This window comes from Ambystoma mexicanum, chromosome 9 (genome assembly GCF_040938575.1).
Source record: "Ambystoma mexicanum isolate Mex_15411 chromosome 9, UKY_AmexF1_1, whole genome shotgun sequence".
NCBI classification, from domain to species: Eukaryota; Metazoa; Chordata; class Amphibia; order Caudata; family Ambystomatidae; genus Ambystoma; species Ambystoma mexicanum.
In genome coordinates, this window is record NC_090931.1 from 605,685,753 (window position 1) to 605,708,258 (window position 22,506).

Sequence of the window (22,506 nt, forward strand, 5' to 3'; positions counted from 1 at the left end):
ATGACTCCTGTAGGTCTTTCAACCTTCTTTCCTCAGAGGTGAAATCCTCTGAAACCGGTAGTGTGGTCCTCTGCAACCCAAAGGTTTCCTGGTCAGAATCTTCCCCTTCTTCATAAATTGAAGATAATCCAGGGTACTCTGACCTCTGAAATGGTATAAAACCCATTTCTAAGGCAGAAGGAGCCAAACTCGTCATTATTGGGCGAGAAAACAATGTCGTCGACGCAGATGTGACAGGCTTCGAAGGCACCGAGAAAACTGGAAGAGGCCTCGAAGAACTCGAGAGGATCGGGATCCTACTCGAGGATGTCGACGACGGTCTCGGCGTCGTGTCGGAGGCTCTTGGAATCACCTTTGGCTGTGGATTAGCCGTGGTTTTTTCTTTCATCTGCGTCGATGTCGATCGACCGATGCGTCGAAGAACCCTTCGACAACGGCGTCGATGGCGCCGATCCATGCGTCGAAGGGATCTCCGACGACGGCGAAGACGGTGCCTTCTTACCCGATGGGCCGTGGCGCTCTCGGTTGGAATGTTTTGCAGGGTGCTGCGACTCGCAGCGTTTTGATTTTTTGGGTTTTTCACCCGGGGTACCACCCTCAGCTGTCTTCAAGGGGGTCGAGGCTGCTTTCTCGAAGACGCTTAACATTTTCTTCCTGAATTCCTCCCACTCAGCCTGAGAGCTGTGTTTTGTGGGGTAGGAGACCCTTTCTGGGGAAAGAGAAGACGAGGAAGGGGATCTTCGACGAGAGCAGATCCTCTTGGCAGGGAGGACAGCGTGGACGACAGATGGACATGTCTAGAATATCCGGCTACCACGCTCTCCTGGCCCTATCTGGAGCAATGACGATCATGTGGGAACCGAACCTCCATAACACTTGAGGAATGGCAGGGACTGGGGGAAACGCGTACAGCAGCGGGAATGACCAATGCACCACGAACGCGTCTCCTAAGGCTCCTCTTGGAAATTCTCTTGTGCAGAATCCCTAGCATTTCCAGTTGACACTGGTGGCTAAGAGATCCACTTGCGGGGTTCCCCAAAGGGCGAAGATCTCCTGAAGGACTTCCTGAGCAAACTCCCACTCGTGGGAGACCATGCTCTGCCTGCTCAGAGCCTCTGCATTTTCGTCTACAGCCAGATCAACTGCTGAGATCGAAATTTCCTGCTGGATGGCCCAGAATCAGAGCTGCATTGCCTCTCTGCACAACGGAAGTGACCCTACCTCAGACTTTTTGTTGAGGTAATGCATGGCCACTGTTTTGTCCGTCATGATCAGGACACTCCTCCCCTGTACAGAGGGCAGAAAAGCCTGCAGGGTAGCCTGACGGCACGCAGCTCTAACAGATTGATGTGGAGTTTGGACTTCGACGGAGAACGACTGCTGGAGGTCAAGTCACTGGCATTAGCACCCCATCCTGTGAGGGAAGCATCCATCACTACCATCACCTCCGGTCACTGTTGCCAAAACTGTTCCCCCTTCATCAAGTTCCCTTTGTTGGGCCACCACAGAAGGTCCTGGGAGACCGAGAGCGGAATCTGAATGGGATCCAACATCTTGCCGGAGAACTGTGACCACTGCATCTTGAGAGCCCACTGCCGGGATCTCATCTGTAGCCGGGCCTCTGGCACCAGAAAAATGTAGCAGGCCATGAGGACGAACAACCTTAAGAATTCGAAAGCTGGGAGACTCTGGGCATGTTCAAACTTGTCCACCATCTGCACAATATGATAAGCCCTTACCTTGGGAGGGTAACACTTCCCCAAGGACGTGTCTAGAACAGCCCTGATTTACTGGAGCTGTTGGGAAAGTGTCAGATGCGACTTCTTGAAATTGAGGAAGAAGCCCAGCCTGTGGAGGGTGCGGCAGGTGACACTGAGATGACCCAACGCCAGCTTGGGAGAGCGCACCCGGATCAGCCAGTCGTCCAGGTAGGGGTAGATGTGAATCCCCCCCTCACCTGAGGTACGCTATCACCACCATTAGCTTGGTAAAGACCATCGGGCGGAGGTCAATCGGAATGGCAGGACCCGAAACTGAAAAGTGTGAGTCGCCTGCCGCGAACCTCAGGTTCTTACTGTGCGCGAGATGAATCGGCACATGAAAGTAAGCATCCTTGAGGTCCAGAGACACCAACCAATCCTGAAGTTGAAGGGCCTAGAGGACTTGAGAAAGAGTAACCATCTTGAACTTGTCCTTCCTGAGAAGTTTGTTCAACCAAGGCAAGTCCATAATGGGTCTCAATCCCCAGTCTTTCTTCGGGATCAAAAAATAAGGGGAATACCATCCCTTGTTCCTCTTCACTACAGGCACCAGTTCTATAGTGCCTTTCTCCAGCAGGCTCAAAATTTCCTGCGCAAGGAGCGGATCCGGAAGCTTCAAAGAGTTTCCCCGGTGGACTGTGGTGAGGCCACTGAAGGAAGGGAAGGCAGTAGCTGTGGGCAATGGTATCCAGAACCCACGCATCTGAAATAACGGCATGCCATTCTTAGAGATGCTGAGACAGTCTGCCCCCAACCGGCGAACCATGGGACACAGCCTCACGACTGTTTGGCTTTGGTACCACAATTTCCCCGACCACCATGGCTACTCTTTTGCTGGCCCCTTTGACTGGCGGCCCCTCTTGTTCTACCAAAGGAGGAGTAGTAACGAAAGGAACCTCCCCTCTACTGCGGTCCCCTAGGACGAAAAGGCAGAGGTTGATGCACTTCAGTGCTTAAAGATTTCGCTGCAGCTTTTGAGGTCTGCATCCTCTCAAGGCTCTCGTCCGTCTTGCTGCCAAACAAATGTGCGTCATCAAAGGGCTTGTTGAGAAGATGGGCATGCACATCCGGAGCAAACCCCGACTTCTGCAACCACGCAAACCTGCATGTAACTGTGCTCTTAGCCATGATTGGCTAACAGTGTCGGCCGTATCCAAACCCGACTGAAGGGATTCACACATGGCATCCTTGCCGTCCTGCACAAGAGCAAGGAACCCGTTCCCCCTCTGGAATATTCTCAGCTGCCAAAGAAATAATTCCACAGAGTGTGTGAAAACCTTCCCAAGGCACACATGGAGTTGGCCGCTTTCAGGAACCATGCTTCCAGCAGAAAATATCTTCCGGGCCCAACCGTCAAAGCGCTTGTTGTCCCTATCCGGAGGGATGGAAGGGTACGCCGCCTGCCTCGAGGTGGCCGTAGCCGCCTGAACCACCAAACTATTGGGAGTTGGGGGAGTAGATGGATAGCTGGGGTCGCTAACGGAAGGGCGGTATTTCTTCGTCAAAGACTTATTAACAGCCAGAAGAGATTCCGGGGACTGCCAAGCAGCTGCCACCCTTTTCTGCAGGGTAAGTTGAAAGGGCAAAACAGTGTCAGAGGACGGACCGTGATCCAAGATGTCCATCAGATCATCCTGCACAAAGTCTTCAGGAGGCCTAGACCAGCCCAGATATTCCGAGACTCGCGCCATGAGTCTCCTATAAGAAGATTCCGCTTGAGCCCCAGGCTCAGGTCTTTTTTTTTAAACTATTTTTAGTATTTTCAGCATACAACAGAAAGAAAGAACAAACCATGCAGCAACAGGGTGCACATTAAAAAACATCTCTCGTACCCAACCCTTCCCAGTCACCCCCCCCCCTCGTGTCTCTCGTTTACTGTGCAGATGCCTTGGCGACACTATATTCAATGCTTTCACTACTGAGTATTTTTCTCTTAAGGACCATTTATTCCGGCCTGTCCTAATTGAGAGTTCGGGGTTTCTGAGTCTAAGGATTCTGTACGGTTTATCAGGTATGACACGTATGGACCCCATATATCCGGGGGACGCGCATGTAATGTAAGAGCCAGAACCATGAGGAGTGCTGTCAATCTGCGTGATGCTGGTTGCATGTGTCTGGTAAGTCCCAGGAGGGCGCCCAGGGGGAGCGGGGTTATCTGCTCTCCCACAATTTTGGAAGTTTTCTGAATGACGGGGGACCAGAAGCGGTGCACGCCTGGGGAGCACCATGCCAGGTGGAAGAAATCTGCATTATCGGACGAGCATCTTTCGCATTGGGCCGAAGTTTCTGGATGGTGAATCTTTTTCTTGGCTGGTGTATATAATACGTTTGATGAATAAAGTTAAAGTGGATCAATTTATACCTCGTATTTAGTGCGATTTTTTGGGTTTGTCGGAGGATGTATGTCCAGTCCTCTGTGGATATTGGCTCCAGAATGGCTGTTTCCCACTTCCTTTGGGCTCGGGGGTTGGGCTTTCGAGTGTCTTGTGTAAGAGATCTGTACAAGGTTGACACCAGTCTTCCTTCTCCCTGAGCTTGGATCACACTGTGTAGCAGGGTCCACGTGGGAGGCTGCTGAGGGAACGTGGGGAATGCCCCCTGGAGGGTGTGGCGTAGTCTAAAATAGAGGAATACATCTAGGGAGGAGTTAGCTCCTCTGTCTTTGGCCATTTGTAGGGTTAGAAAGGTGCCCTCCGGGAACAGAGCGCCCAGAGATTGAAGGTTCAATTTGTCAATCCAGATGAGAAACACTTTCATTTGTGAGGGGTATTCCGGGGATGAATTTAATGGGAAGTAGGGGGGAATACCGTATGGTTATGCCATATTCTTTGGCCATCTTTTTCCAGATAGCATATGTGGATAGTACTGTGTTTAGTGTCTTGTGTGGGACGGGGAGATTGCTTATAATGATCGCGCTAAGCAGGTCCGGGGACGCTAGGGCTCTTTCCACTTGCACATGTGGACGGATGTAGTGAGCCGAGTACCAATGACTCAGAAATTGTGCCTGGGCTGCCCAATAGTATTTTTCAACATCCGGGAGAGCCAAGCCTCCCTTCGCTGTTGGCAACGTTAGGGTGTTGTAGGCCACTCGTGCCGGTTTCCCGGCCCAGAGTAGTTCTAAAATCAAACTCTTGACTTTTTGAAAATAGGATTTGGGTACGAGTAGTGGGATGTTCGTAAAGAGGTATAGCAATTTGGGGAGGATAACCATTTTCATCAGGGAGGTCTTGCCCCAGAGCGTCAGCGGAAGAGACTTCCATCTCTGGACACGTTCTTATATGGAATGTAACACTGTTTGATAGTGATCTCTCAATACCTTGTGATGATTGCAGGACATATAGATCCCCAGGTAGCGTACTTTGGAGTTTTCCCCATTTGAACCCATGATCATCCCTGAATTCTGTCGTGTGAGGGGTTAAAGGAAACACTACTGATTTAGAGTGATTTGTTTTGAGGCTTGACATTCTCCCGAATTTTATCACTTCCCTTATTGCAGGTTTCAGATTGTTTTGGGGATCGCTGACGAATAGAATGACATTGTCGGCGTAGAGAGAAACTATCAATTTATGGGGCCCTAGTTTCAAACCGCGTGACGATGTTCGGCCCGTAGCCTCGATGCCAAGGGCTTCATCACCAGGGCGAAGATGAGGGCTGAAAGCGGGCAGCCCTGTCTTGTTCCGCGTTCCAGTGTGATGCCTGGGGACCTAGTGTTACCAACTGTGATGTATGAGCGTGGCTTGTTGTACAACAGTGACACTAGTTTAAGGAAGAAGTTGCCTAGGCCCATCTGCCTGAGCGTTGCAAACAAAGGGCCACTCGACAGAATCAAACGCCTTCTCTGCGTCTAAGAGAACAGCAATTGCCTGTTGTGACGGGTCAAGGGCCTCAATAACGCCGAACAGCCTCCTGATGCCATAGGTTGTGCTACGACCTGGGATGAAGCCGGCCTGGTCGCCGAGCACCAGGGCCGGCATCAGAGGGAGCAACCTCGTTGCTAGAATCTTCGCTAGGATTTTATTGTTCAGATTTATTAAAGAGATCGGCCTGTATGAGGCACAATCCTCTGCAGGTTTGCCGGACTTGTAAAGTACCATCACGTTGGCTTCGCACATCGTGGGTGGGAGTGAACATCGTTCTATCGACTCCTCGAAGACCTGACCTAGAAAGGGGGCCACTATTGAAGCGTGTGCTTTTTAAAATTCTCCGGTTAGTCCATCTGGACCCGGAGCATTCGTGTTTGGGAGGGCCTTTATTGCTTCCTGGATTTCTTCCAGTGATATCGGAGCCTTCAGGGGTTCTCTTAGTTCTGCGCTGACCCAGAAAAGTTCAGTGTCATTGAGAAACTCTTGTATTGCTCCTGGATCTGCGGCACCCTTTGAGCTGTACAGGGTGCGGTAGAAGTCGTAGAATGCCTCGCAGATGTTTCCTTCGGTATATACCAGTTGGCCTTGTGCATTCTTTATACGTTCGATGCGAGGTGGAGTTTTGTCGATCAAGAGAAGGCGGGCTAGCAGGGCTCCAGGCTTCTGACCCTCTCCATATTGTCTAATCTGATGCCTGCGGCGCAGGAATTTTAGTTCTCTTTCGGCTGTTTCTCTAAAGTTCTTGAGTTCCACTTTCATCTTGGCTTGGAGTCGTGGGTCTGGGGAGACGGAGGATTTGAGCTCTAGGTCTTTCAAATCGGTGCTCACTATCCGTGAGTTCTCTGCGGATTTGCTTTAGCATGCTGTTTTCTTTTGCCAGGCATATTCCTCTCACATAGCATTTGAGTGTTTCCCACACTGTACTGGCTGAGTCGACTGAGTTTTTGTTCGTGTCAAGGAAGGAGATTATTTCCTGGCTTAGTTCTGCAGCAAAGATGGTGTCCGTTAACGAGCCTGTTTTAAATCTCCAATGAAGACCACGGATTGTGGAGCCTGCTAGGGTGGTTTCAAGTATGACCATGGAGTGGTCTGAAAAGGACCTTGGCATGATTTGGCTTTTCCCCCCATTCAAACGGGCTGCGGGCTGAGGCTAGGATATAGTCGATTCGTGAACTGGAGTGGTGAACTGCCGAGTAGAATGTGTATTCTTTGGCGTTCTGGTTGTGGTTCCTCCATGTGTCCGTTAGAACAAATGCATGGCAGATCTCTTGGACCTGGGCACTGGCTTTCGAGGGCGGCCCTGACGTGTTGTGTGATTTGTCAAGCTTGGGGTCGAGTGGGGTATTGAGGTCTGCTCCCCATATAATGGTCGTTGCGTTAGTCTCTCCCAGTTTGGACAGCACCCATTTGAAGTTATCTGGTCCATCTGTGTTGGGAGCATAGGAGTTAACCAGGACCACCTCTTTTCCGGCTAGTATTCCTCTCACCAGCAGAGCTCTCCCTTCGGTATCTCTTCGTGAGTCGATCAGACTGAAGTTCGTTCTCCTCTCTATCAGTATCGCGACTCCCCTGGCGTATGACGAATAGGATGAGAAGTATCGGTGAAAGCCCCATGATCTGGCCCAATGAGATTCCGAGGACTTTGTGAGATGCGTTTCTTGTAGAAAGGCGATATTAATTTTGTGTCTTCGCAGGTATTGGAGGATTTTCCTAGTTTTCGCCGGGTGGTTGCCCCCACGTATATTCCATGTGGCAATCCTATATGTCGTCATTGTCTCGTGAGGGAAATTTCATGGGCATGCTTGGCCGAGGTTCAACGATAGGCGTGGAGTCAAGGCATTCGGAGGGAATCTGAGGTCTTGGCTTCTGCTTGCTTGATTCCCGTGGTGAGGTTGGCGAGAGATGAGGGTACGAGACACTTGCTGACTTCTTGGAACTGGGATCTCTCCCTTGAGTTGGCAACCCCCAACTGGCCCAAATTGAACTAACTCTGGTTGGCAAAACAGCCAACGTTGCTGTGCATGGGGCGTTGGTGGCCCTCCAAGAGGGGCTGGTTCCCCACGTCTGTTACTAGATTTGTTCCGTGGTGGTGAAAGTAGTTGCGCCTGGGTGATACTTTGTCTTAATAGTGTGAAACCGTCTGGCGAAAGTTACGGAGGGTCTCTTCTGGGTCCATTGCCTCTTTGTGGTCTGCATCCGGAGCACACTAGGTAGTCACTTGTTTCTTCAGGTGTATTAAAAAATTGGGTTCTGCCCTCGTGTTGGATGCAGAGCTTGGCTGGGAACAGCATTGAGTATTGAATTTGATTTTCCTGCAGCCTGCGTTTCACTGCTGTGAACGATCGTCTTTGCGCCTGTACCGCTTGAGAGAAGTCTGGGAAAAACTGAATTTTGTCCCCCTCGAATTGGAGGTCACCTTTGTCTCTGGCGGCTCTCAGAATTGTGTCCCGATCTTTGTAATTAAGCAACTTTGCTATGATCGGACGAGGGTTCGCTCCTGGGATTGGCCTCGAATTGGGTACTCTGTGCGCTCTTTCGACGACGAACATCTTGGAAAGGACCTCTTCACGGAACAGCTCAACGCAGATTTTTTCCACATGATCTTCCATCCTGGTAGCCAACTGGTGCTCTCCAATGCCTACTATCCTGATGTTATTACGTCTGGAGCGGCCTTCCAAGTCCTCATTTTTGGCGCATACCGCTTTCATTTGTGATTCTAATGTGGACACTCTGGATGTTAGGGAGGTCGAGCCGTCCTCAAGGTCCGATACCCTTTGCTCCACCGTGTCCAGTCTGTCTGCGTGCTTGTCAAGTCTGTGCTGGAGCAGGTCTACTTTGGATGAAAGGGTGTCAAGCTTGCTCCCAAGGCTGCCTATACCGGCTTTCAGGTCAAGCAAGATTTCTCTGATATCAAGATCCTGCGCCACAGTCTCATCTTGAATTGGCTGGAATTAGGGGATTGAGAGCCGCTCGTGTGTGCTCCCCCTCGAACCCCGGGACCGGGTTTTACAGCTGCCTGGGCCTCCTATGCTACCCGGCGTTGCCTCCTGTGGCCGCGCGACAGCGCCCCTGGAGTGTCGCCTGCCTCAATTTGCGGGCAGTCCCGGGTCGGGAGCCGTCCAATGCTCCGACGGCCTCTGAACGTATGGTTGTCACTCGAGGGGACCCAGGGATTTGTGCGGCAGCGGTCGCGGCCACGTGGGCCAGGGGGGTACGCGGAGCGCTCGTACCTGACCGCCCGGGCCGGGCGCCTGCCTTCTTTTTCCCCTCTCCTGTCAGTTCGACCAGGCTCCACAGGTTTCGTGTTGGCTCATCGGCCGCCAGTCCTCTCGCCGCTCGGGACTTCTTCCGGGTCTCCCACGTAGGCCGCACCTTGAGTCCGCTGAGAGGAGGGGGCGGCACCTTCTTGTGGGAGATTTGCCACACACGTCCACCGGATCGATGAAATGAGTCTATCCCCCTTTGAGGAATCGCTTTCTCTACAAGGGGGAGGTAGCTTCTGTCGGAATACACCACACGGATGCAGCGATTTTTCAGGATATTCGTGGGAGCTCCGCCGAGCTCACAGGGAGGCCGCCATCTTGGACGGCTCTCTAGCGCCCTCTCCAAGCCCCAGGCTCAGGTCTACCAAATTCCACTTCCGGGGGAAGTGTCCAGCCCACTTGCATCATGGAGGGTCTGCCTCAACTCCTACAACTGACTGTCTCCAGAAAAAAGTGGATCATCAAGGTCACCAGGTTACTCAACCTCAGACCTTTCCTCCTATTCATAAATATCATCCACATGGAGTTGAAACCCAGGTCTGGGGACAGAAGAGGGCCTGGAGGCCAAAACCGGCTTGACATACTTCGACGTAGCCTTCCTTGGAGGATACACGATATCCGGGTACTCCAATGGCAAATCGAGAAAAAATCCCTGGAGGTGCCGATAGCACCGAAGGCTTCGGCGTCGACAACCTTGACGTTATAATCACCGTAGGCTTCGGCGGGGGCTGATACGACGGCAAGGCTTCGATGTCCAAATCAGACGGACATGGCGCTGAACGAGTCGACGCCGGCCCCAAACAGGCTGCTGCGTTCTCGCCGGAGAAGAGGACCGAGACCTAGAGACACGTCTCTTGCGACTCTTCGATTCCTTGTCCGTACTCTACCTCGAAGGCTCCTGATGCGAGTTGCCTCGTGTACCCAAGCCTGAAGGCGTGCAAGCCACAGTGCAAGACCAATCCTACCCGGCTTCGTCAGAAGGCGCGACCGGACCCGTGCCCTACAATTCAAAAATCACTAACATGGATTGTTTAAACGCCATCCATTCCTCAGGCGTCGAGGACTTCGTAGGGCACGTACCCTTCCTCAAGGCACCATCCGGGGAGGACGGGGAAGGCGATCGGTGATGGCGCTTCCTAGAGTGCCGGGACGAGGATGAATGGCAGGAACCACTCAAGGAACCAAGATCCCCGGTACTTCTTCCGACTTGGAGTGTCACCCCTTGAGTCGTCGGTGGAAACCCCCTTGGACTTGGAAGTCCGGGACTTAACAGGCTTAGAGCCCCTACCTACCTGGAGCTTCCCTTTCCACTCTCACAAGGTCTTGGCAGTCAGCAACTGGCATCTTGAGCAGTCGTCGGTGTCGTGCAACTCACCCAGGCACCACAAACATATGTGGTGGGGGTTGGCGAGAGACATCTTCGACTTGCAGTCCCGGCAGGTCCTAAAGCCAGACCGCGGAGTCAGAGGGGTCGAAGAGAAAGACATTGTAATGATGCACACAAGGCGCGCCAAGTCTTCCAAAGTTAACACGTTCATGTAAAAAACAGAACTGAGGCTACGGGCGCCATGCGTCCTAGTTATAACATCCTGTGACGTCGTCCTCAACGGAGGCCTTCGAGGTACATTGACCCGACACCATTGACGCAGGACGCCCTCTGCCGAAAAAGTTTCCAAAGTGCACAGCTGTGGCCATTACATGTCAAAGATGTGAAATACGTTGGAGTACCCAATCCATTCGAAACGAGGTTTCCTTTTTGTCTTTTTACCTTTTTGGTAATCTTTTACCAGGGCGCACAGCATCTTACAATACAGTGGGGATACTTCTGCATCACTCTAGTCTTTGACACGTATGATTTTTGGTTACTTTTATATGTGCCCAAAGACAAGCTGGTGGCAGAAATGACATTTTTACCATTTTAGCATTTTTTTCTAGTATGCACAGCTGCATTGACCGTGCTTGGCTACTAAAGGTGGCTAGTGCCAAGAAACGTTTGCTTGTTCTTTGGGCATATTGTTTGGCCTTCTTGCTGCCTTCTCTGGTCAGGAAATCGCATATAAGGTCATGCACTTGCCCGGGAAAGCTGCTGCTTTCGCGGGCTAGTGATGCCTTTGCGTGTGCTTGGCTCCGAATGTTGTGGGGCTGTCTAGTGCCTTTCCACATCCATGGTGCCCGAGAGTCTAGGTGTGTAGCATGAGTGAAACCCAGTGGTCGCTGATTGGACCACTGCTGGCTCTCTGAATGGTGCAGATCCTTACCATTGGTGGGCTTGGACTTGCTTCCAGCCAGGATTTAGGATAAGAAGAGGTCTCCTGCAGCCATTTTCTGAGATTAGTGTTGGAGCCAAGTATCCTGTATAGACAAGCGGCTAACTGAAGATCCATGGGAGACTCCTGAAGAGGCCCAGCATCCCTTCATGCGTTTGGCTTCGTGAGGTCCTGCTGGACTACCCGATCTGTGAAGGTCCTGACCAGTGCTCCAAACCTTGGACTGTTGGGACCAACCAGCATCGATGAATTCCGTAGGATCCAAACATCCTACGCCGTCAGAAGTGTCCCTGGACGACACGGTGGATAGGGACTACCTCGGTAGACTTGTCGCCATTCTGCATTTGTTGCCGGAACTTTGTGGGTCAGCAGCTCATGCTCAAGTCGCCTTCCTGATCAATTTCAGCTTCCCAGCTTCAAGGGATCCTGCTCTAGAAGGCCTTTAACTGCGACTGGAAGGACGCCTGCTGTCGCCAGTGTGTGGTAGCAGTCGCTGGAACTCGCCTTCCCCTGTCTGGTGAAGTGTCCTGAAGAGGTCTACATCGGTGTATTCTGCATTTCTTCTTCGCAAAGGGTTGCACTCTGCTACCGGAACCGACCAGAAGAATCCTTGGACCCGCAGCTACTAGGCATCTCTCACTGGTACAAAGTCAGGAACACCTACCTCCAGCAACCCGCAGTTAACCCACTTAAATATCTGGGAAAATCAGAGTCAGGTAGGTAAGTAATTGCAACACATTCACCTCCCCCTGTTCTCCTTGGAATAAACGTATTCTATTCCATTGCTTTTGGATCGTCGGATCTAGAAACATATCTGAAAGATAGGAATATAATTTGACCTACCTGTAACTTTGTTGAATATCTTCTAGAACATTTCACCGCGACAATAAGTCTTCCTACACCAGTCCCCACATCTAAGAAGAAGCATTGCGACTTTTGGGCACATGGCCTCATTCATCATAGGGATTGGACATATAACGTTAGGGCAGAATACTTGTGAATTGGTTTCATTCTACTACATCACTACTTACCTTATTTTTGTTGTCCAAGTTATTGTATGCATTTCTAAGAACATAAAGGCGACTAGAGTGTTGTGTGATATCATTTGCTCGTTTCATTTTCTAGTGTGTGTGCTTTTAGGCCTAGAATAAATATAGTATTTCTGTACTTACCTGTCTAAATTGAATTATTGTGTGATACACTGTGTGGACTCATTGTGGACTCCGGAGACTAAGCCTTGACCACTCTGCACGCTTACCTGGATTGGATTTTGTTAACCTCTCAGAGTTCGCCTGTTCACTATAACTAAGGTGGCCTCCTAAAATCTGTCCAGCAGTCCCGATTCTATTTATTTATTGGTCATTTGTCAGGCGCTTATACAATTAGCAAAAACTGTTTCAAAGCATCCACAGGGCAACAGGGTGGGCAGAGGGGAAGGTAGGCAATGAATTACAACAAAGATAAATAAATAATTTAATTAATAGTACAAACAAATAATGAGGATAACAGGGAGGGGAGACAAACCTACTATACCTTGTTAGTGTTCAGAACATGCAAGTGCAGAGGTGGGGAGGGGGGTAAGGGATAAGTGTTGTGGTGCTAATGGAGAAGTGCTCGGGATAAAGTGCTTAAGAAGAGGAGAACATAAGTGCAACCTCCTGTGGGAGCCCAAGTAAGTGCAGTAAAAAACGGACAGCGGCTGAGATGAGAGATGTGGGGGGCCAGGGCACCGAGGACACATAAGTGCCCTGCACATCAATCACGCTACTGAAGGATTAGCAGGGAAGAGAGGAGGAGAAGGAAGAGGTAAAGCGAAAGGTCTTGAGGCTTTTTTGAGAATTAAGGAGGTCCTGCTCAAGTCGCAGAGGGAGAAGGAGGTTATTCCACAGAAGGGAGCCTGCCGAGGAAAGTGATCGACCCCCAGCTTTCTGTTTAGCAAACTGCTTCACACGCAGGCCAGGAAGTGTTGAAGATGGAGTGGTCCCCTGCCCCAGATAGCCTTGTGGGTGATAGAGGGATACGAATTTAATCCGTGCTGAGACCGGGAGCCATTGAAGGCTTTGTAAGGCAGGAGAGATGCAGTCCCCGGCTGGAGGCCAAGGATAAGTCTTGCTGCCCTAATTCTGGGTTAGCTGAAGGTGTCGCAGAGTGGACGAAGGAAGATTAAGGAAGAGGCTATTGCAATAGTCTAGCCTGGAGAGGACCCACGGGTAACATTGAGTCTCTGGGGGAAGGTGAGGGTAGAGTTCCTTTGAGAAGGCAGAGCTGAAAGTGGTACTTCTTGACCATGTCCCGAATATGAGGGATGAAATAAAGGGAGGTGTTGAAGATGACAGATTCCTAGCTTCAGAGGAGGGGGTAGGTAGAGAGCCTATGGAGGAAGGCCAGAGTGAAGGGAAGAAGTAGGGTGCAGGGAATCTATAGAAATCCATCTCAACACTGGTGTCCCATGGGAAACCGGGCGCATGGTACAGCACTAGTCCCGTGTGATCTGCCAAAGCAGTCCTGTTCCAACCCTAGAGGCTGTACACCACTTCGGTTGTCCTTAAAGAGTTGAAGATTCACTTACCTTCTTAGCGATCATTTGCGGCGCTTCAAACGTCTGCTCACAGCACATTAAACGAGTGAAAAGTGAACTAAATGAGAACAATCTGTGCCGGTTGGTGGAAGAAGAGCTTCCTGGACAACCTGCACAGCACCGGAACCCGTTGGGCATGTGACGAAAGCAGCCTTTATAGACACTGTGGATTCAACTAATTCCCAAACAATATTTGTATGGAAAGTTAAATCAGACACTGCATTGAGGTATAACCAAAATGTGATAGGCTTTAGACAGGCCTCATAAGCAAGCAGTCTTAGGCCAAGGTAAAGATACAAAGGGCCATTGAAGCGCTAGTATTTACTTCAGGAAGCATTTTTCGCCAAGTTGTAAGTGGATCAAAAGTTCTGCCTGTATACAATTGCACTGCAGACCTCTAGGGTTGGGATGATCACCTTACCACCAAATCTACAGGCACTGTTTAGGGTGGCTCCAGCTCTTTTGGAGAGGGTACATTTGCCAAGGGTCATTTGATTTATTCACGCGCCATTTGCCATCAACCTCAACCCAAGATGGTCAAAATCGGTAACAGACTCATCATTAAACAGTCTGGGTGTGGGTGTCCTCATAAGCACAATGAGGCAGTCTCCGCTGCTCTGTGCTTCTGAACTAGTCATAAATGACAGGGCAATCAACTGCATTTTTAGAATTTGTAAACCCAATTCCCATATGTGATCCAATGTGGGTACGGCAGGACTACTGCAGTGGTTCTACGCTTCTTTTATCTCCCATTATAAAGGAAGCACATTTCTTTCGACCACGAGGACTTGTAGGTCAAACATAGTGGACACCTTTGAAAATCATACTCGGGAAGGAAGAGATTATGTGTGGGGGCTCTGAAGTTTGATTTGGCATGAGTGTTTACGAAGGATGCACTTTTATTAGTCATCCTGCTTGGAAAATCAATTCCCATTCCTCCTTATGCTCTGCAGTATGGCAATCGTCACTCAATAGAAAGGGTCATAACCATCAGGGGATTCATATGAATCCTCTGGGTGGGAATCGTACCAAATAATCAGATGAATCTAATAAAGCATGAAAAGGTAAAGAGGTTTACGTACGCTTGTGCCATAAGAGACACAACCTGGCAATAAGACATGCTGAGTCTTCAACACAAGGGAGCTCCCTGATGTTTTAAAGTGGATTGTCAAACAAAGCATGCATGAAATAGAAACAGCAGAACAAAGAAAAAGTGCAAGCAAAAAAGCTTAACAGGGGCTAGGGCACTAAACAACCTAAAATTAAGTAAGTAGCAAACACACACACAAAGTACAATGCCATCTAGCCATTTAGAACGACATTTTTAAAAAAAGCAATCTTCAATGGATATAAAACAATTCTTTATTTTCATTTGTATTACCTTTCAAAGAAATTCAAAATAACATGACATAATTCACCTAAAAAGAAGTTTGAAGTGCGAGTTGACAGTGCACATTTGACACTGCTAGCCTACCATTTATCGAACACACCTACTTTCACACCATTCTTACATACTACAAACATACATAACATAACCAATCAAAGAAAAGAAACACATTAAAATCATCTAGAATTGTACATAACAAAACAAACTGGATACATGGGACCAAAGGATCGTCGTCAGATGTTCAAAGTTCACCCTGTGTTGGTATTATGTAACTGTTGTATAACAGTTATTTGCATTACAACAGAATCTCTAATTCTTAGCGATATATGTGTCCAGGGTCGTCTTCGACTCGAGTTTCAGCTTTGTGGAAGTCCTCAAGATGATTTGTGGACCAGCCTCATCAATACAAACTGGATGGAAAGTGGTGAAATCGGCTAATTTGTGCTGAAGGCAGCTGCTGCAAGTAAATAGATAGCTGTTGACCATCCTTAACGAATGACACAGTTTGTGAGCTGTTTGTTGCGCAAACTGTCAGTTGCTGTGAGATCCAACATGCGAAACAAGATACCAATACGCACTGTGGTTGTGTTTGCCGAGCGCTGTCTCAAAATGCCCTGACGGGCAGTTAAAGTCTACCGCTTTACTGTTGCCTTGGTCACGTCGCGTGGGAGATACTCTGTTTGCCAAAAATATCCCTTGGGCTGTGTGCAATAAATCACAGCAACTCAGGATGAATGGGGGTCTGCCGCATTGCTCATGTCATTTCCAACGCGCATCTGTTTTAAAAGTAGATGCTTTTCCAAAGTCTCCAAAACTAATGTTCAAGGGTATTTTATGCAGCCTCATACTCGCAGTCCATAAAGTAAAATGAAAACGGCTGCATCAAACCAAAATAATATTCACATTTTGGATATCTGTGAACATGAATTAACAGTTTTCCTACCATCAACATTTAGTTATTCTGTCACAAACAAAATGTTGCCCTGATTTGGACATTCGGAATGGAAGACCTTAATTACTTTTTGGGGGGAATGGTAGCTCGATGCAGATTATCCTAAAGTGCAAATGGGGGGAGAGGAGGTGACATTTGACAGCATAATTGAACCTCAAGCCCACTGTAAAAAGCGGACACGGCATCACTGCCCCTCTTGGAAACACTACTCTTGTTCCCGTCTCCCACCGAGCTACCCATTTCTTCAATCACCTTCTCCACCTTCTCAGCCTCGGTATAAGGTGGCAGCTGTGCACAGAGGAAGAAGTAGGCACAGATAGAGGCATGGTGCCACACCCACATGGACTTAGTCATTGCAAAGGTATTTCCCTTGACACTTGATGGTTCCTGTGGGGAAAAGAGGCACAAACATTTCCTCTTTCTGAACTATATAACTGGTAATAGAATAAAGTTCCCCGCGTAAGAGTGCAGTGGCCTTCTGACATGGCCCCACCACGTGAAAATGACAGCAGCACCAAACAGAAGCCGCAAAAAGAAGCTCAGGAATCTCATAGTGAGGCCCATTTCAACAGTCCTCTTTACATAATGCAGTTTGAGGCAGAACCTTGCTCAGGGAGAGCTCTCACTTGTATTCTGATAGGGTGTAAATATTACAAGGGAGTAGCATCATGAAAGGAGTCTTCCCAGGGAGTACAGGGGAGTCCGAGTGTGTAATTAGTGACAGCACTCTTGAAACCCATATCAAAGCGTTCCTGGAGCATGCTGCTAGCTGGGATCATGCACAATGGGGGGTGGACGGTTGGCAGGGCTTCATAAGAGGGTAAGAGCAAGTGTGGGGGGACTGTACCAGGGAATGTGTAACTGCATACTACTGACCTTGGTCAGATATATTAGCACGGGCAATGCCTGTTAAAGGATTTTATTCCAGCTTCCCCGGTACTCATATCTTTCAGAGGCCTACATACAAACAATGTTTATGCACCTTGCCCAAAGCCAGAAGACAATTCATCACAGCATATGAATATTCAGAAGATCGAATGATGGCAAACTCAAAGCATTGTTGTAATTAAATTGGCTAGCAATTGTTATAGTGTCAGAACTTGCAGAATTCAATACCAAAGAACATTTACCCGGGAGTAAGAAAGTGCAATCTGGCGGAATACTGCATCATCGGGTGAGGAGCTGTAAGTGGCGACTCCCATCTCGTCATCGTCAAAAGGGTAGTTGACAACCAATGAACCTGAAAGTACAGTACAAACAAGTGTGCTGTGAACTACAATGCATATTTAAAGTACTGAAGCAATATGATGAAGTCGGTGACAAAAATAGTTCAAATGTTTTCCTTGGCCATATGTCCTCATTTAGGTTTGGTAAATTATGGGTCATGGATACTTAATACCAGAAGGCCTTTTTGGAGAGTGGGCCACATTTATGCATTGAACACCATTTTCAGCTACTTGTGGGAACAACAATTAAATTCATAACATTGTTTAAGTGCAAAGAGACAGTAACTCCAGTATGTGTTGTGATCATCATGAGTGGTCAACAGTAATATAATTTTGAATATCTCATGCAGTAATGCTCGGAATACTGAATCTCTGAAGAAAGCACCTCTGTTTTAGTGGAGGATCCAAAGGTTGGGGCAAATAAGGAAACGCATAAAAAAGCATGATCATTCCTAAATCACAAGCCTATGCACGAAACAGAAAATCAAAATCATAGGAGTAATTTTGGACTGCTGTTAGGACTCACATCCATCTAATCACTGGTCACAGCCTACCCCATGATCCACTGTCAACCTTATTTGGAATATTTCCACAAGGGCTAGGCATGTCCTGAAACCTGCATACAAATACTTGTAGAAAGGTCAGATGTATGACCTTTTAACACTTTCACTGAGGGAACAAGTGCTGTACACCAGGCCACACAATCTGGTTAAATTAGGCAGTGTCTTTAATTATCTCTTATGCATAAACCAGACAGTGTGCCCCAATTTCCACCCTTGTCTAATTGACGTCTGTTAGGAAAGATTTCTCTTTTTTCAACTTTTCCTCCATAGTTGCTATGGAACCCCATTCTTTTTGCTCTATTTTTATCGTGCCTTAACTTTTTGAAGGGAAGTACATCCTTCAGCTTCCCTTCCCAATTGCTAGATAAAAATTGAACAGCCCTTCAGACTACCAGTACTATGGAAACATTGTTCCCCTTTAAACTTTTCACATTTTAACAGAGCACACAGCACCTTGCAGTGCAGTGCAATAGGGATACTTTTGCATCACCGTAGCTTTTTACACAAGGGACTTCTGGTTACTTATATGTGCCTAAAGTCAAGCTGGTGGGAGCAGATACATTTGTACCATGTTTTGCATTATTTTTAGTGTGCACATTCGCGTTTACCACGTATGGCTACTAAAATGTGGCTAGTGCCATAAAAGGTCTGTGCCACAAGATTTTTGCTTGCTTTTTTGGCCATATTTTAGTTTGGCCTTCTTCCTGCATGGCCAGGTCAGGAAATCCCTTATAAAGGTCATGCACTGGACCGGGAAAGCTGCTGCTTTGTGGGCTAGTGATGCCTTTGTGTGTGGCCCAGGGAGAGGGTAGGACTGTCTAGTCCGGGTACACATCCTTGCTGCCAGAAAGTCTAGGATTGGGCAAATGTGAAACCAGTAGTCTCTGATTGGGCAACTACTAGCCGTTTGAATGGTGAAGATCCTTACCATTGGTGGGCTTGGACTTGCTTTCAGCTCCGATTTTGGATAAGGTGGACATCTGCAACCATTTTTTTTTTTAATTATGTTATTGGTTTAAAAAAAAACAATTACAATACAATCAAATCAAGAAGAAAGAAGAAAAACAATTTCTTCAGATCATCATTGGAGATAAGAATCCCTCAAAGAAGAGCAGGCTGCTGAAGATCCCAAGACTACTCCTAAAGTGGCCCATCTTACCTTCCTGTAGCCTTCCCGGTGAAGCCATGCTCCTCTGTCGGATCGCCAAAGACCCTGAGTGGTGCTTCAGCTCTTGGACTACTAGGACCAATTAGTATTGTTGCGTTCGAGGATCATGCCCTTCTGAGCCTTCAGAGGTGCACCTTGACTGCTCGGTAGACTGACCAGCTCTCTCATGGGCTACAACACCAGAAGCATAGCCATTCTGCACTAGAGACTCTACCTTCGGTGGTCGCTAGCATTTGCCACAATTCACATTCTCCCCGAATGTAAGCTTCCCAGCATCAAGGGATCCTGTCCTGGAGCAGCTTTTGTGACTGCGGCTGAAAGGACGCTGGTCGACGCCTTTGGGCGGAGACGGTCGCTGTAATTCACCTTCTTTCAACCTGTGAAGTGACCTGAAGAGGCCTCCATCGGTGGTTCTTGCATTTCTTCATGGACAGAGGTTGCATCTTGCAGCTGCACGTGACTGGGAGAATCCACAAACCTGCAAATCCTGGGCACCTCTCACTGGAACCAACGGTGGAAGATCGAGCCCCCAGATGATCCAAGAAGTCATCTGTGAAAATCAGTCAGTGGGGTAAGTAAACACCCCCACCCTACATAGGATAACTTTGGAAACAAGACCCTATGTCTCCCTATACAATTCCACTAACCTTTTGGTCACCGAACCTGGGTCGAGTAACCTGCCCCTGGATTATCCTTGGGTCTGGAAGAAAGGAAAATGCATACTTCAGGTACAATTGTTATAGAACCTTTAAACTATCACCAACCGAAGCTTAGTGAAGGAAGGTATCTACAAAGCCTCCCATTCTGGTGAGAAGCATTTTGGCTCCTGTGACTTTTGGGCACAATGCCCCATTCATATTAGGGGTTGGACTTCTCATGTTAGGTTGTTGTCTTTTAATCTGGTTTCATCATTGGGGACTGTATATATTTGCATCATAGAATGTTGTACGATAATACTACCCGTTAGATACATTTTTCAGCTTGTTCAGAAGTCCAATGAAAAATACCTTTTTATACATGTCTGTCTAAATGGAATTGTTTGCCATACTGTGTGGACACACTGAGGCTCCCCTGACACCACTCACATTCTCCTGAGAATAAGCCTTGACTGCTCTCCATTGCTATCTTGATTGGGTTTTGGCTAATCTCTCAAGAGTTGCCAGTTCACTATAACTAGGATGGACTCCCGAAATCTGTCCACAAGACCAGATTCTAAAAATCAATCTGAACAACATCCTCTCATCCATCTTATGGTTTTCACCCCTTTTTCCAATTTGATTTTCAAATATACTGTATAAGAGTGTTCAGACTGGTTGTCATGGTTCTTGAGATTTGAGCAGTGGCCCAAAGATCACACTTTAGTATAATAGCTTCATATGTTCTGTTCATCTGATCACTTCATTGACAAGTAAAGTGCGTTTCCATGAATAAGAGTTGCCATAAAGCAGTAATTGTTATCAACTGCCTGAATGGCAAGATTTGTATTTTGGTAGCACAAGTCATGAGGTACTGGGGGTATAAAACCCAGCAGACCATTGAATGTGTCATCAGTGGATAGAATGGGACTCATGTTGCTCAACAGCTGAAGGCTTGGAAAAGCAGTAATTTATACACAAGGGATCCAAGAATGACCAATGCATTTTTACCAAAAATAGATAACCTGTTCTAAGCTACAGTTTTCTTTCCCTAGAATTCAGAAAGAATAAGTGAATTTTTTTCTCCAACAAACCTCCACAAGTTGCGATAGACTAACAAGGTCTTACTTTCCGGGTGTAGTGGTGTTGCACACGCCGCTTTTGAAAAGAGCAAAAACAAAGTAGTACATAATCTGCAGAGATTAACCATAAAAGAAGAAGCCAAAATAAACAAAGTTAGGATGATACATTACTCACCGTAATCATATTTCTGACGCTTGAATCTGCTTAGACTCACATGCTTTGCATAGGCCGACATCTAGTGGAAGTTGCAGAGTATTGCACATGTATTTTTCGAAGTTTGAAAACGGACGTCAACAGGGCATGGTTGTAATACTATTCCTAGTGTCACATGCCATGTACCCACGATCCCTCACGCATTGATGTCCCTCAGATTATTTGTTTCTGACAAGAGGGAGTGTAAATTGTAAGCGTGGAGTGTAGGTAGGAACCATGAGGTGTGAAAGATCTATGCTTCTTCCCTAGGCACCTTCTACTCCAAAAGGGGAGGTAGGGCAGTCGCATGTGAATCTAAGAAGGTACAAGCATCAGAAATATGATTACTAGTAATGTATAGAGGGATGACAACAATAGGGTGTTCATATTTTGTTAGTCTACTCTTTGGATAATTATATTCTTTTAGGAATTACTTGTTTAACCCATTGATGCTTCTGTAAATCTTGAGAATATTGATGTTAGGACTTGAGAATTATTACCTATTGTTGAGCCTATTATATGTTTTGCTGAAAAACAAAGTATTTAAAAAAAATAAAACGAAATACAATTACGGTGAATAATGTATCCCTTCAGAGGCTTTTGGATATGCTTAGACTCACATGCTTTACATAGATTAGCGAGGAGTACTGGTAGAAGGAGGTGGGTTGTTAGAAGGTAGCGCTGCAAAGAGTTGTTTCAGCACTGCTTGTCCCACCTATGTAGCACACCTAGAATGTGTGTGCAGAAAGTAATTTTGGGTGAAAATGTGTACTGAACTCCAAGTGTCAGTCTTGCAAATGTAATCTAGAGGCACGTTTGCTATGAAAGCTAGAGTTGCCCCCGTGCCTCGAGCTGAGCGTGCTCTAGGCTTAAAAGGCAATGTTCCCTTGGCAAGTGTAAGAGTTGGATGCAGTTGACAATTCATTTTGAAATTGCTACTTTAGAGAGAAGAGTCCCTTTCTCATCCAGCGGCTACAGATAAAAAGAAACAATTTGTTTTTCTGATCAGCTTTGTCTTTTGAAGGTAGAACATGAAAGCTCTGCGTACATAGTGTATGTAGACTCCTTTCTGCAGCGTTTGTTGGGTTCTGTAAAAACGCAGGAAGCTCTATAGTTTGAATGACATGGAATTTTGATATGAACTAGGGTGAAAAAAAATCGAGGATGTGTGCGTAGCACCACCTTGTCCTTGTTTATAACTACTAAGGGGGTCTTGTACTGACAGAGCTTGCTGTTCACTAACCCTTCTGATCGATGTAACGTCTATCAGGAAGGCTGTGTGTATGCAAGAGTTTAAAGGCTAGCCTTGTGCATAGGAAGAGGGCTCTCCATTGAGCCTTGTGAGAATGATGTTGAGGTCCCAGCCGGGAGTAGGATTGGAGATTGGAAGATACAGTTTCTTGACACCCTCCATGAAAGCCTTAACTACAGGAACCTTCCACCACAAAATTGTACTCGGACACTGGGTGTACCTTGAGTGAGTTAAAGACAAATCCTGAGTCAAGTAGGTAGAGCAGGTAGTTAACTATATTGGATGGTGAACAGTAGGTTGGATTCAGAGACCGTGTT

At 47.5% G+C, this 22,506-nt stretch overlaps 1 protein-coding gene across 1 annotated transcript in view; it reads right to left on the bottom strand.

Annotated features, from left to right (window-relative positions):
* CPD (carboxypeptidase D) overlaps positions 1–22,506 on the bottom strand; it is a 750,705-nt gene that overhangs the window by 448,803 nt on the left and 279,396 nt on the right. The window contains exon 8 of the mRNA XM_069615245.1: positions 17,201–17,310. Within this exon, the coding sequence (XP_069471346.1) occupies positions 17,201–17,310 (110 nt within the window). The remainder of the gene's footprint in view (positions 1–17,200; positions 17,311–22,506) is intronic.